Raw genomic sequence first — 16,763 nt, forward strand, 5'->3', positions numbered from 1 at the left:
GTCTGTGGCGGTTGCCTTGCCACAGTGCCATCGTGGGTAAGTACAACAGAGACCGTATGGCCTGCAGTGCTGAAAATACAACCTTTATGGAAAAAATTTGTTAGATTTCTGGTTTAGAGGACCGCATTGATTACGGAGGCTTCCTATTGTCCTATTGTCTAAATAACACAGAATGGGTACATTTTGAATGGTCTTCCAAAATATATTTTCCTCCCAAAGGGCAGTTCTAAAAATTATAATTATCTGGGGTGCCTGGGTGGCTCAGTGGGTTAAGCCGCTGCCTTCGGCTCAGGTCATGATCTCAGGGTCCTGGGATCGAGTCCCGCATCGGGCTCTCTGCTCAGCAGGGAGCCTGCTTCCTCCTCTCTCTCTGCCTGCCTCTCTGCCTACTTGTGATCTCTCTCTGTCAAATAAATAAATAAAATCTTTTAAAAAAATTATAATTATCTGGCAAAGCTTTGTAGAGCACGGGCCCCTGGTGCTCATACCCTTTGCTGTGACTTCAGATTATGTAGCATCACTGTCCAACTCAAGACCAGTTCCTTCTCTGCACTTCCGTTTTTAACAGCCTGTCTACTTTTTCTCCTTGCCAACATTGGCTGTATACAGAGTATATAAATTTTAAACTATATTAATGATAAAAATTTAAAAACTGATTTTTTTTAACTTAAACTCTCATCCCCCTGGGATTATCAGTGTTCACCATTTGTTTATAATCTTCCAGACATTTTCAGTATGAGTGTTAACTGTGATCAGTGTGTATGTATGAAAGTACAAATATCCGAATGTCTCTTTATTGTGTTTTTCCTTTGGAAAATAATGTTACAGTAAACATTCCATGCTGCAACTGGTTTTTAAATTTTACTGTCTCGTGTAAAGGTTTTTTAATATCTTCCCATGACAGTACCCAAATTTCCTTATTATCTTGGCAGATGCATAATATTTCTTTGCAGCCTGGTTGAACTGGGACTGTTTTTTTCTCTTTAAAATGGAGATTGGAATCCTTATAGGGTTGTTGTGAGAGTTAAGCAATCAAACCATGCCTGGAAGTATATCTGGGGAGGGTTTGTTCCACATTGTTAGTTGTTGTTATTTTTAGTATTGTATCATCATCACTGTTATTGTCAAATCTAGAAATCTCATGTATATTTTACAGTAAAGCTTAACAAGTGAGTTCTATTGCAAAAAGATGGGGTTGTTTTCTTTTGGACGTCAGTAGCTTCCGATTGTGCTGTCCAGTATACAGCCACCAGCCACATGTCACTAAACACTTTAAATTGGCTAGTCTGAATTGAGATGTGCCATAAGTGTAAAATACACACTGAGTTTAAAGATCTAGTTCCCAAAAGCTCACTAGTAATTTTTAAAGATTGGGTACACTTCAAAATGATATTTTGAATGTATTGGGAGATATACATATATATATTTGAAAATTGGTTTTTGATTGTGGCTACTGGAAATTTTAAAATCACCTATCTGATTAGTCTTGTATTTCTGTTAGAGCAGCTTTAGAGAAGGAAAATGGATTTGTTATTAGCTTAATACATCCAGTTTCCAGAGCTAATTAACTGATTATATGCCTCTCCCTGTAGAAAGAGGGATTTATTTTTTCAGAGTGTCCAGAAGTGAAGTCATTGTTTGCACACATGTCTATTCTTCCTTTCTCTTTCTAACACCTGCTCTCCTCCAACTCCATTATCCCAGTCATCCAAGCCACGAAAAGGTGTTTACAGATGATAAAAGTACAATTTTCCACTGATTATTTTTCTCACAGTTAACAAAATTTGTACATACTTAGTTTATTGACGCATTTGAGTGTAATTTTTAAAAGACTTTATTTGGGAGAGAGAGCATGCACAAGTGTTGGGGGGAGGAGCAAAGGAAGAGGGAGCAGGAGAGCCCCACACAGGGCTTGATCCCAGGACCCTGAGATTATGACCTGAGCCAAAGGCAGACACTTAACCGACTGAGCCACCCAGGCACCCCAAAGCATTTGAGTAAAATTAATAAAGCAAAATCTGAACATTAGAATTACATTTATTAATCTTCCTGTCAGAATGGATTTGCTCTACATTCCACATGTATTTTTTTTTCCTCATGTCACTGTTCTTCAGATCAAAAGACTATAACTGATTAATGCACCAAAGTATTTTTAACTAAACATGAACTTCCTTTTATTCTCTATAATCGTCATTCATTCCTTTTAGCAAACAGTTTGTTGAGTACCTAATGTATGTCATATGCACTGGCTGGCTGTGGAGTATCTCAAGAAGATTTAGGTATGGTTTTTTTCTGGAGGAATGCAGAGGAAACTTGGGTAAATAGATATGGAAACCAGTCTTGACAAATAAAAGTTCTGTAATAGACATGGGAGCCAGGAACTGCTAAGGCAGAGCTGGGGAGCAACCAGCTTTCCAAGGAAGTAGAAAATAGGCATCGAAGATTATTGAACTTTGGATCATGAGGGAAGTAGGATAAGGATGAGAAACATTTGCGAAAGTATAAAAAGTAGAGTGGTTTTAGGAAGGCTGAGAATTTGAGGAAAACTGAAAAATAGGGTGTTTCATGGGAAGTTTGCCCAAGGGTGTTATTAAAACAGTAAGATACAGAAGATCTTATTTACAGTATCAAGGAGGCAGTGTGGAGTGCGTGGTCAAGAACTCAAGCTCTCGATTCAGAACACCTGCTTTTAAATCTGCGAGTTAATCATACATTCAGTGTATATGGTCTCTGCCAAGTATTTAACCACTAATCTGCAGTTTTTCTTATATATGTAAAATGAGAAAATTAAGAAGGCTGCTTAAAGGACAAACTAAGTGCCTGGCAGCTTGATGGTGTGAATATGGGACTTGGTGTGGGATCAGAGGTCCTTTAAGGTTGAGATGGCTGAGATGAGACTGATTGTGTATGCAAGGTTGGAACCTAAGGATGCTTTTAAGCAGGGCAATGTGGCTATTTGAAACAGTGTTTAATTTTTCTTTTTCTGAAAGCAACATTTGATAATAATGAAATTTTTAGGGGGAAAAGCTGAAAAACAGTTTAAAATAATAGAGATCACTCAGGTTCTGCTATTAGATGACAATTGTTGTGAACATGATAGTGACATAATTAAAATAGTCACTTTTCCCTCCAGAAATACCTTATGACTACACTTACCCACATCTCTTATTTTAATGTCACATCAATAATCTGTTACTTTTTTTTCATCATTTTTTCTGCATATTTCTCATTATATCTGTTTTCAGTATTGCTGTTCTAATTGATGTACTTCATTATGTTATTAAGTATTGCATATATAAGGAAACTGTTCATTGAGGTGAAGCTATGATTATTTTCCTATAAAATGAGGGGATTAGATTATGATTTTCCAGAACTCTGACATTCTGTGATTCTCCATATGTGTGTTTTATCTTTAATGTTTTACTTTCTCTGCTCTATAATTATTTTTTTAATGTTTTGCTTTCTCTGCTCTATAATTATTACTAAAAGTCTTCCCATATTTTGTTTTGTTACTTTAATGCTCTTGGCTGTCTTTTTAGAGTTTAAATTTTTGCTCATCCAGAATCTATGTTTTCTGTTATCCAAGACGTAAGATATGGTGTATTTGTTCGCCAGGGTTACTGTGGCAAAGTACCACAAACTTGGTGGACTAAACAACAGAAACTTATTGTCTCATAGTTCTGGAAGCTAGAAGTCCAAACTCAAGTTGTCAGCAGGGTTGATTCCTTCTGAAGGCTGTGAGGGAACAGTCAATTCTATGCCTCTCTCCTTGGCTTGTAGATGACCATCTTGTGTCTCTTCATATCATCTTTCTTCTATGTGTGTCTGTCTGTCTGTTCAAATCTGTCCTTTTGATACATCAGTCATGTGGATTGTAGACTCATGAGATTATCCCTCATAGAGTTACATCTGCATTGGCCCTGTTTCCAAATAAGGTCACATTCTGAGAAACTGGTGGTTAGCACTTTAATATGTGAATTACAATTCTACCTTTAACATACGGATTCAACATTAATTCTTCTGTTGACTCTCCAGTTGTTTCAGTATTATTCTTTGAATAATCTGTCTTCCTCTCAGTTATTTGCATGCTGCCCTTATCATTTATTAAGTTACCATTTGCATCAAGTAAGCATCTTCTGTTTCCTGATCTGTATCTGGCTCTTCTTGTAAAGCCAGGATTTTGTTTTATTCCTCCCAAATACCGTGATGCAAAACTAGGTGTAGTTTAGTTTTATATACTGCAGTAGAAATGATGAGAATGATCACTTCAGATTGAATAGGAATATACTATTACAGGCCTTAGTATCATTCAAGGATGTGGCTGTGGATTTTACCCAAGAGGAGTGGCAGCAACTGGACCCCGCTCAGAGGACCCTGTACAGGGATGTGATGCTGGAGAACTTCAGCCACCTGGTCTCAATGGGTAAGGATGGCTTCCCTGCCTAACTCAGACTTGCCCATCCAAGTGCCTTTCCTCATCAGGTGCTGTGGTTTGTAGTTCCTGACATATATAATGACTTTAATGATCTTCAGACCTTCCCATACGGAGGTCACTGTTTTTGCTAAGGGCCACCTGGATTGCTTCCTTGTAGCCTTCCTGATACTACGCCTCCACTTTTTCCCAGTTCCTCTGTGATTTCCATTTAATAGGATATCCAGTTTCCAAACCAGATGTCATCTCTAAGTTGGAACAAGGAGAAGATCCATGGATCATAAAGAGAGACATACCAGATTGGATCTATCCGGATGAAAATCAGGCAGATGGGAGACAAGGGAAGTGAAATATCAGTTTGTCTTGTTTTCTTAATTGATTGATGCCTGAGGTTTACATTCTGTTTCTACTGAAATCTCTATTCTTTGTCCCTGTGCTGAGAATTTAGTAGGCATTAAACAAATAATTAAGTAATTGTGAGCTTTTATAAGGGGCAGCTATTTCTTATTGGTCTTTCTCTCTGCATATATGTGTATCTTTAACACCTTTTATGAGAGGCAATAGAAAGGCAAATTCCTCCCAAGAACATAGGTCGCATTTTAGATAGTAAGACCTTCAGGTATGGGCCTCTACACAGTTATATGTCAAATATAGTTGCTGTTTTAAAAATTAGAGAAAATGAGAATCTAAAGATACAATAATTTGAGAAGGCATTTTCCAGAGCATGCAGCTGTAGCTGCTTTGAAAGTATATAAAGTGTTGATGATGCTGAAGGAGGAGGCTAAAGGCAGATTGTGGTGGGGAGAGCATATCTGAACAAAACCTGAAGTTAGAGAATTAAGGCTTTTCTGAGAGAACTTTGCTAGTTTCCCTTGGTTCATATAGAAGGTATTTGTGACAAGTAGTGGAATATAATCTTGGGTTCTAAGTGTGAATCTGATTCTGAATCCATAGCAGGATCTTGAATTTTTCTGTTGCTTGTATTAGTTTTTAATTAGGAAACTAGACTGAGGAGAGTTTAAGTATTTTAAGTACAGAGGGACCTTGTTTCTGTGGATAGTGGTGGCAGGATAAAAGTAGTTAAGTATATATATAACAATGGTTTATAAGAAAAATGAATTCAAAAGGTGAAAAAGGTTTCCATTTAGAAAGCAGAGAAAATGGAAAGATTCTAAAAGAATAATCCAGATTAGAGTGGTAACACAGATACTTTTCTGTGTGCTTCTGTTCTAATTTTTCCATGAGTCTTTTTCTCTTTAATATCCGTTCCCATCCATTCATTTGATCGTACTCTATGCTGTACTGTCCTACGAGATGGTCTGTCCCCATCCCTGTGTTCTGAGTTCAGCAGCTACATTGAATTAGTCATTTGTTCTGTTCTTCTGCATTCTGTTCATTGTTCTTTACAGTTGTTTTATTTCTTTCTTTCTTTCTTTTCTTTTTTTTTAGACAGGAAAAGTAACCTTGACAACCCCAAATCATGTATTTTGGGATCTGTTTCCTTCCGTAATAATATCCTGAAAGGAGTCGCAAAGGATGGTTCATTTTACTCCATCCTAAAAGTCAGTCAAGATGGTGGCCAGCTGCAGAGATGTCAGGAAAACCAAGACAGACTTTTCAGGCAAGTAGCAGTCATCAACAACAAAACCGTCACTGTGGAGTCAGGCCATAAATATAATCCACTGGGAAAAATATTTCACGAGTGCATAGAGCCAGATACTTTAAGGCAAAGATCCCATAACTATGATGTATTTAAAAAGAACTTGAAATACAATGTTGACCTACGCAGCTGTAATAAGAGCAATTCAAGAAAAAACCCTGATGAGAGTTTTGGATGTGGAAAATCATCTAGCCATGGTGCATCTGAATCTAATCTTGAAATAATTCACAATGGAGTAATGCCCTGTAATAATAATCAGTGTGGAAACATTTTTAATAGTAAACAGTCCCTTATTCAATATCACAATGTTGAAACTAAGGAGAAAACCTGTGTATGTATTACCTGTGGAAAAGCCTTTGCTAAGAAGTCACAGCTCATTGTACATCAACGAATTCATACTGGAAAGAAACCATATGATTGTGGTGCATGTGGGAAAGCCTTCAGTGAGAAGTTTCATCTCATTGTACATCAGAGAACTCATACTGGGGAGAAACCTTATGAATGTTCTGAATGTGGAAAAGCTTTCTCTCAAAAATCATCCCTCATTATACATCAGAGAGTTCACACCGGGGAAAAACCGTATCAATGTAGTGAATGTGGGAAAGCCTTCTCCCAGAAATCCCCCCTCATTATACATCAGAGAATTCACACTGGAGAGAAACCTTACGAATGTAGAGAGTGTGGGAAGGCCTTCTCCCAGAAGTCACAGCTGATTATACATCATAGAGCTCATACTGGAGAGAAGCCATATGAATGTACTGAATGTGGGAAAGCCTTCTGTGAGAAGTCCCACCTCATTATACATAAAAGAATTCACACTGGGGAGAAACCCTACAAATGTGCTCAGTGTGAGGAAGCCTTCAGCAGGAAGACAGAACTCATTACACATCAGTTAATTCATACTGGGGAGAAACCTTATGAATGTACTGAATGTGGGAAGACCTTTTCCCGGAAGTCACAGCTCATCATACATCAGAGAACACATACTGGAGAGAAACCCTATAAATGCAGTGAATGCGGAAAAGCCTTCTGTCAGAAATCACATCTCATTGGACATCAGAGAATTCACACAGGAGAAAAACCTTATATATGCAGTGAATGTGGGAAAGCCTTCTCTCAGAAGTCCCACCTCCCGGGGCATCAGCGCATTCATACAGGAGAGAAACCTTACGTGTGTGCTGAGTGTGGAAAGGCCTTTTCCCAGAAGTCAGACCTTGTTTTACATCGGAGAATTCACACCGGGGAAAGACCCTATCGGTGCACTGTATGTGGGAAAGCGTTCATCCAGAAGTCACAACTCACTGTACACCAGAGAATTCATAACAGTGGTAAAATCATAATGAACTGAACACAGAAAAGCCTTCTCAGTATTAGCTCAAGCCTTAATAAATACTAGGAACCTGATTGATACTTATGGGACATCTTTATAGGTAAAATTTAATAAGAGAATTCATGTCTATAGTGAGATGATACCTAGCTCAGCAAAGATGATGGAAAATAATCTTAAATGAAGAACATTTTCAACATGGTATGTAAAAAATTTTAAAGTAATGGTCTGTAGAACAAATTATGTATATAGACTATTGTCAAGTGACATATTCTTTATTATACCACATTAACAATAACCAGACATTGTGAAATTGCTAATATTAGCTTGGCATAATTTTGGTCATACAGTAAGTCCCAACAAAGGACATGAAGAAAGCTTGAGAAAAAAAAAAATCCATTCCTAGAAACTACATCATAAGGAGGGGCTTAGCATGACCCCTAAAGATGTATGTAAAATTCTTGTACAAAGATAGAAATATGGGTGAGTCAGATTCAATACAGGTAATGTTTATGCATTTTCCCATTTCAAGCATATAAGTTGACCTGTCTCTCTAGAAGGATCCTGTACTTTGAAATTGATGCGCCTTGACCAGGTCTCCATTTTATTCTTCTTCCCTGAGAGTTTGGTATTGTGGAAATGGTTAGGTGCTGAGCCAGATGGCCTTGTGTTTTAATCCTGGCTCACCTGTTCACAGATTGTGTGACTTCAAGCAAGCCTATTTCGCCCATCTGATATTTTTTCTTATCATTAAAAAAAAAAAGTATAATATCGAGCACGTTTTCAGTTAATATTGGTTCTTTTTAACTTTCTATCCTCCTGCAACTGGATGCTAAGACTAATGTGTAAAAGCTGCATCTAAACTTCCTTTGCATTTCAGACACTCTGCTTTTGATATCCCATTCCCTTGACTGTCTTTGACCCTGGTGGCCTTGATTTTTGGCATGTTAAAGTGACATTTTATTATACTTTTATTATTTTTTACATACATTTATATAAACTGTGGTCATTACACAGATAGAGTCTGTCTAATGTTTCTTCAGTTCTTTTCTGACTCCCACCCTATAGCCCCAACTGTTTTCCCTGGGAACAAAGGACACTTGCAGAGCAAAACTCTTGGGATGAGAAATTATGCCTGCCACAGGTTTGAGAACTTGTTATTGCTGAAATATCTCCTGCTCTCCTCCCATGCTTCTGCTTGTTGCTCCATGAGCAGCTTTAGATGGGGACCCTTGTTGGAGGTGTCTACAGAAGAGCAATACTTGGCACAAATGAGGGGGAGTCTGTATACTTGTGTTCACATAGTTCTTCATATAGTTCCCACTTGGTTCCTTCACATTTCCTGCCCACCGGATCCTCTTCCTGAATGGCTGACCTGTCTCTGGTGAAAAGATGGGGACCCTCTGGGTGAGAACCTCTGCAGGGGAGAGGGCATGCCTAACAGGGATGTGGGAAATTCTTAGTCTGTGTAGAAAAATTCTTGGTTTCATTATGAACAGTGAGCTGAGAACACTGACGTCAGATGTAAATTGACCATTCAGACCTGGGACAGGAGGCCTGGGTGTACATCTTTTAGGTTGAGCTACTCTGAGGTTTTCTCATGGAAGATGTCCCAACTGATCCTGATGAATGCATGAGAAGGACAAAGAAAGGAAAATGAAAAAAAAAAGATAATTATGTGAACACAGAAATTTAGGGAAGAGTGAGTTCTATGTAGTGACAGCTATGGAACTAATGTAGATATAACAAAGATTCATAATTCCTACTTTACAGGCCTCCCATTTGGTTTTCCACTGTCACAAACCTCCAGGCAACCTTGATCTGATGATGAGCTTCTATAAGTATCCCAGTTTAGACTTAGCACCTACTGATTTAATACTTCACTTCTTTTTTGAGCATTTTACTAAAGGAGCTGATCAGTGCTATGAAGCAAGAATAGGAAAATGGCATAAGGATTAGAAAGGAGACGGTACTATGGACATTGTAGGTTATGGAATTCTAAGAAAAGCAAAAATATATTGATAAAGTATTAGAGATAAAGGAGTTTAGTTGCTTTATACAGTTTTAATAATGAAAAACTAATTCTACATACTAGCAGCAGACTGAAAATTTAAAGATAATTTTACACTAGCATCAAAAATATGAAACACCTGAAATAAATCTAATCACGTAGTGTAGGATCTAGGACCACTATATACAAATTATAAAATATTATTGAATAAATTAAGGCTTAAATGAATTGAGAGATTCATCAAGGCTGAAAGACTCAATATTAAAGATGTCTATTTCCCCTCAAAGTGATTTATATATTGGGGAGGCAAGGAAAAGAATTAAAATCCAAAGGAATAAGCCTATCATAAATACAGGGTTAGCTTATTTTATTATTGAGCAGCAATATATACCATATAGCATGCAGGTAACCAGCAACTGGCTACAAATTTCTGTGTGGATTTTTAGCTCTATTATATGGAATTAAAGCTACACTTGTTATGAATCATCCTACTGTTAGTAAATGGCAGATAATCCATTTTTACCAGTAGTTACAATTCTGTATCAGGCTTATTCTGATAGTCTATTCTTCATAATTTTAATGGTACCTCTTCCTATTGGTTGCCCATGGCACTGGATGTAGCACATGTGATTATTCGTATGCTTTGGCATTCCTCAATAAAGATCAATTTCCCACAATATTCAATGCATTTCATACCAAAACCTCTTTTTGGGGAGGTTTTACAATTTAATTTTAAAATCACATATGGAGATGCTAAAAGGCCAGAACAGCCAAGATACTTTTGAAGAGCAAATTTGGAGAATTTACCAGAATAAGACTTCCCATAAACTAATAATAATTAAGACAATGTGGTATTGCTCATGGGTAGTCAAATAGACCAATGGTAAGAATCTAGAAACAGACAGTTAACTGTAGATCTTGAGTTATGACAAAGGTGGCAATGTAGAATAGTAGGAGAAAAGTGGTACTTCAATAAATGTTTCTGGTTAAGTTATTCATACAGGTAAAACAAAAAATGAAAACTTAAATTACTGCATACTATTCACAAAATCAGTTCCACCCAAACCAGTGATAGAAGGAAATGTATTACAATAAGTGTAGATCAGGCAAGAAGAAAGCCTGAAAATACCTAAGCATCCCACTCAATAGGTAAGAATAAAAACATTGTGAACTAAACTCCAATAAAGTAAAAAAGGAAGTGAAAAAAAGAAGATAAAAATAGAGGGGGAGGGGCAACAATGTTGTTTTGTCCTTCCTATTTTATGAGTGCCCCTCTGCCTTTGGCTCAGGTCATGAAAGGAAACGGCATCGCTTCAGAAACCAATTGGTGTACTTCATCATGTCAGTAGCCTAAATAAATAAATAAATAACTATATGATCATTTCAATAGATCCAGGAAAATTATTTGACAAAATTCCACATCTACTTAGAATAAAAACTCAGCAAGCTATAAATAAAGGACAGCTTCCTCCTATTGCTACAAGGCATCTATAAAAAAAAAATCTAGTCATCATATTTAATGGTGAAAGACTAAATGCCCCCAAGCATTTTTTTCTTTTTTCTGAAAGTCAAAGCTGTATGCTTTGTTCTTCCTAGTGAACTCCATGCTGGTGATCTTAGCTACTGCAGTAGGGAAAACAAAAAAGGAAGTGGTAGGGGAGTAGTGCATACATTTGGGAAAGGAAGAAATCGAATTGTCTCTATTTGCAGACAACATGGTCTTCTACACATAAGATCTCAAAAACTACAGAAAACCTAATAGACTTAGTAAGTGGCCTTTGTGGGGAATTTAAGAAATGAGCAGAGAATGAAAAAAAGAAAGAGGCAAACTAGAAAACAGACTCCTAACTATAGAGAACAAACTGAAAAAATAAACCCAAAGTGGGTGGGGGGTGGAAATGGGTGAAACAGGTGATGGAGATTAAGGAGTGAACTTGTGATGAGCACCAAGTGATGTATGGAAATGCCGAATCACTATATTGTACACCTGAAACTAATGTTACACTGTATGTTAACTAACTGAATTAATAAAAAAAAAGAAACTTGTTAAAAAGTGGCTCTTGCAAAATATCTAAGTAAATGGAAAGAGACACTGTGTTTATGGATGGAAAGACTCAGTGTTAAAACATTAATTCCCCTCAAATTGATGTGTGTATTCAATCTCATCACCCACAAAAAATTCCAGGATGAATTTTTGTAGAAATTGACAAGCTGACTCAAAAATTTATATGGAAATGCAAAAGACCTAGAATAAACAGAAAACCTTTAGGGAAAAAAAGAGGAAGATTCATATTACCTTATTTCAAGGCTTATAAAGTTAGAATAATCAAGCCTGTGGTATTGGTATAGGAATAGATATGTCAATGGAACAAGATAGAGAGTCTAGAAACCAAACCATGCATATATGGGCAACAGATTTTCAACGAAGTCGTCAAGGTAACTCAATGGACAAATGGTAGTCTTTTCAACAAATAACTGGAATAATTGGAAATCCATATGCAAACAACAACAACAAGAAGAACTTTAATCCATAGTTCACACCATATACAAAAATCAACTTGAAATAGGTCATGGACATACATGTAAAAGTAGAAACTATAAAGTTCTAGAAGGAACAGAAGATAACCGATTTTCGTTATGCAAAGGTTTTTCAGGCAAGACACACAAAAAGGCATTAAATTAAAAATTGGTAAATTAGAGTTCACTATAATGTTAACTTGTGCTTTAAATGGATTAGAGAGGTTCTAATACTTTTCTGCCACAGGGAAATAATGTTTTTCTGAGTTGATGGGACTAAAAATCACAGATTTCTCTAGGAATTCACTCAGTTACCGTCCAACACTTATTCATGCAAATCTGGATTTGTGAAAGATCTCAGGTAATCCCTGAGACGGTTATATGGAATCTTCTTCAGTTTCCTGAAGGACTATACCTCTTTTACTCCACGAGGAGTTTCATAACTTTGTTGACAATAGACTGCACACCCATCATGACTTATACCTTCACCACATCGATGCATCCCATGTCACCACACCCTCTTGGACTCTTTTCACTGACTAAGACAGCATCTTCATACAAAGGCTGATATCAATATTTTAAAGCAGGAGAGCTGTTTTGAAGCACACATTTTTCTATCCTCAAAACAAAACAAAAAGGAGTTTTTAACTTCTTTCTTTTATACCTAAAAGAAAGCCAAAATATCTAACAAACAAACAAAAGAGCTACTTAGTTTTCATTCATAACTCAAAAGTTCATAACTCAGAAGTCATAACTCAAGCCCAGGTATTCTGATTTCAGAGTCCACACTTAAAACCACTGTGTTGTGCTGCCCCTCCTGCTTGGCTCTCCCTTCTAAACTGTTCTTTGAGCTAGTTCATGATTTGTGATGCCTGCAGGAAGGCAGCATATAATTGCCTTCTATTTAACCAACTTTCATTTTGACAAAAAAAAAAAAAAAAAGTCTGCACTAGAAAAAAAAAACCAACTTTTTAAATCACTATTTTAGACAAATCAAAATTTTATCTTAACCCTTAATTTTGGGTGTTCGAAAGGACCCATCCTATGTCCTGACAATGAGAGCTGATTGGAAACACATAAACATGGAAATAGGGCTGGATTTTTAAATCAGCTAAGAGAATCAGTGCATAAAGAACATTGGGGAAGCCATTGATGCTGCATATTCAGTGAACCCCCTTAAGCATGGGCTTCGAAGACTGGACCATCTAGAAATATAGTCCTTTGGGAGGTATGTTCTGATTAATGATACTCTTTTTGTTTCAGGGGGTGCCAAAAAATTACCAGCAGACACTGGCTCTGGATTTTGTTGATGTGACCAAGAGGAAGCCTGATTGAATGTCTCATATTGCTTTGAGATTGCTTATCTAAGGAAATCCTTGGTGAGTTCCTGGATATGGCTGTTTGAAGAAGGTCATACCATCCATAATTATACCTGTGAAAGGTAGGCCAAGCCAGTCACTGGAGGGACCATAAGGCATAATATTAAAATATTAAAATATAATACATATAATATTAAAATATAATATTAATATAATAGTAAAACGTAATATTAAAAATAATATTTTTCATAATTATGAATATATTGTAAGGCTCTCATACTGCTCATGAAGTGTTATATTACTTGCAGGTAGATTGGGACAAACTAAAAGTATATAGTAGAAATGTTAAATAATACACTAAAATAACAAAACAGTTGTCACTTATGGTCCAAAAAAAGGATAAAATGAAATCACAACAAATATACAACTAACCCAATTGAAATCAGAAAAAAGGAAAAGATAACAAAAGATAGGACACATAGAAAACAAAATTGAGATGATAGGCTTAATTTAACAATGTAAAACAATCATATTAACTATAAATGATCTAAACACCAGTTAAAAGAATAGGTTGTCATATTGGATAATAAAGCACAGCCCAACTTTATACTACCTACAAGAAACACGCTCTAAAAATAAAGACACAAATTGGTTTAAAGAATGAAAAAAAATATAGCAGACACAATTAAAAATGAAACTGAAGGAACTATAATAATACTAGTCAAAATATATTTCAGAACTAAGAATAATTACAAGGAATAAAGAAAAACACTTCATAATGCTAAAGGGGTCAATATATTAAGAGGATGTAATCCTAAAAGTTTACATACCCAGTAGCTGAAATTCAAAATGTATGAAGCAAAAACTGATAGAACTATAAGGAGAACTAGACAAATTCACAATTGTAGTTGGAAATTTCAGTCCTATCTCTTAGTAATTAATTGAATAAAGACATAAGCAATCAGCCAGAATATAGTAGATAGATTTGAACATCATCACTCCCAACCAACTTAGCCTATTTCGCATTTGTAGAACATTCCACCCAAAGATGACAGGACATATTCTTTCTAAGTGCATGTAAAATATTTACCAAGGAAGGTCATATTCAGGGGTCATAAAACAAGTCTTAATAAATTTAAAAGATTAAGTTGCGTTTTCTGAGCACAACAGCACTGAGTTAGAAATTAGTAACAAAAGTTATCTGGACAATCCCCCAATATTTGGAAATACAGCCTTTAAATAATCCACTGGTCAAAGAAAAAAATCAAAAGGGAAATAAAGTATTATGAACTGAATGAAAATGAAAATATAACATACCTAAATTTGTGGATTGCCTCTAAAATAGTACTTAGAGGGAAATATGAGGCACTAAATACCTTTATTGGAAAGGATGAAATGTCATAAGTCAATAACTCACTTTTCATCTTAAGAAACTAGAAAAAGGAAAAAAAAACTCTTGGCAAACAGAAGAAAGGAAACGATCATTCAGAAAAGAAATCAAATGGAAAAAAAAATAGAGAAAATATAGTTGACTGTTGAACATCGTGGGGGTCAGAGGTGCCAATCCCCCATGCAGCTGAAAATCTGCATATAACTTTTTACTCCCCCAAAACTTAACCACTAATAGCCTGCTGTTGACTGAAAACCTTACTGATAACATAGTCAATTAACACATATTTTTAACACATATTTTGTATATGTATTATATACTGTATTCTTCCAATAAAGTAAGTTAGGGAAAAGAAAATATTTTTAAGAAAATCACAAGGAGGGAGCCTGGGTGGCTCAGTGGGTTAAGCCGCTGCCTTCGGCTCAGGTCATGATCCCAGGGTCCTGGGATCGAGTCCCGCATCGGGCTCCCTGCTCAGCGGGGAGCCTGCTTCCTCCTCTCTATGCCTGCCTCTCTGCCTACTTGTGATCTCTCTCTCTGTCAAATAAATAAATAAAAAATATTTAAAAAAAAAAAAAGAAAAAAGAAAATCACAAGGAACAGAAAATATAACGAGTGCTGTACTGCATTCACTGAAAAAAATAAATGTATAAGGAGACCCACACAATTCAAATCCATGCTGTTAAAGGATCACCTGTAATGGAACGCAAAAGCAGGCTTTTTGGGGAGACTGATATGAGTCACAGTCTCATCAGGATACAAGAGAGAAGACAAATAATCACAATCAGAATGAGAGAAATGATGTAATTACAGAATTCGCAGACATCCAGATAATAATAAGAAAATATTATGGATATCCTAATGCCAGGAAACTTGATAACTTAGATTAAATGGGCAATTCCCTCAAAAGATCAAAATACAAAAATCAAATGTACATCCACATACTAACAACAATCATAAAACTGAAATTAAAAAACAGTAATAATAATAGCATAGATATATCTAATAAAATATATGCAAAATCTATACACCAAATATTGTAGAACATTGTTGAAAGAAAAAGAACCAAAATAAATGGAAAATGTATCTGGTAGGTTGGGCAGTAGACTCAAGATATCAATTCTCCTTTAATTGATCTATATATTTGACATATCTTAACAGGCAATTTTTGTTCGTTTTTGTAGAATTTGATGGACTGATTCTAAAATTCATATGGAAACATGAAAAACCTAAAATAGCCAAAAATTATTGAAGAGGAAATATAAATTTGGAGAGCTTACTATACAAGTTCAATACTTTGTGTAAAATTACAAAATTACAGTATGAAGACAGAATGGTACTAGTTTAAAGTTCGTAAGATATGTATGACCCCACTTCAATAAGGCCATGGAATAGGCTAAATTCATCTATTGTATAAGATACCAGAATTGTACATCTGAAACTAATAGATCACTGTATGTTAACCGTACTGGAATTAAAAAAAAAAAATGAGTGGATTAACTGGGAAGGGACAGGAAGGAACATTTTTGTTTGATGAAAATGTGCTGGTATGCACAATATGAGCATAATTGGGTATACATTTCTTAAAATTCATCAGTGACAGTGACAAAGCGTTCTGGAATGTGAGAGGGCCAAAAATGAGGGAGGTGAACCTAATCCCTATCCCCCAAGATCCAGTCTAGCAAAACCTTCCTGGCCACTAGATCCCTCCTGGTTCTTTCCATTTTCTACCCACAACCTACAATTTTATTTTCTACCTAAAATTTGGCATATCCTATGTATGTTTGTATACACCTTAGTACAAGTTTCTCTTTACTCCCATCTCTAACCCAGATATTAGTGGTTTCTGTTTCCTCCCTGGACATATAGGCTTGGACCTTACTAATTCCACAGCCTTTAGAGATCTGCAGACCTCCCAGGAGTTTTTACTGATTTCCAGGCTCTATTTTTAAAAATATATTTTTAAGAAATATAATGCACAGAAACTGAAAATATATTCAGCAGGCAGTATGATGAATCTTCACACACTAAATATACTGTGAAACTAGCACCTATATTAAAAGACAGATTTTTTCTTTCAGGACCTGAAGTCCTCCCTTGTGCTGCC

The 16,763-nt window shown here is 36.1% G+C and overlaps 1 protein-coding gene across 3 annotated transcripts in view; it reads left to right on the top strand.

The window, feature by feature from the left end:
- The window catches only part of ZNF300 (zinc finger protein 300), a 35,545-nt gene extending 27,357 nt beyond the window's left edge, over nt 1–8,188 (top strand). Inside the window, exons 1-3 of one of the 3 annotated variants that reach the window (XM_044231217.1) lie at nt 4,300–4,423; nt 4,651–4,773; nt 5,882–8,188. In XM_044231217.1, coding sequence (XP_044087152.1) covers nt 4,390–4,423; nt 4,651–4,773; nt 5,882–7,440 — 1,716 coding nt within the window. In that variant the 5' untranslated portion in view covers nt 4,300–4,389 and the 3' untranslated portion in view covers nt 7,441–8,188. Of the gene's footprint in view, nt 1–4,299; nt 4,424–4,650; nt 4,774–5,881 lie in introns of those variants that run through there. The other 2 variants (XM_044231230.1, XM_044231225.1) reach the window with 2 other exon arrangements.
- Nucleotides 8,189–16,763: the final 8,575 nt, after the last annotated feature.

This window comes from Neovison vison, chromosome 1 (genome assembly GCF_020171115.1).
Source record: "Neovison vison isolate M4711 chromosome 1, ASM_NN_V1, whole genome shotgun sequence".
In the NCBI taxonomy this organism is placed as follows: domain Eukaryota; kingdom Metazoa; phylum Chordata; class Mammalia; order Carnivora; family Mustelidae; genus Neogale; species Neogale vison.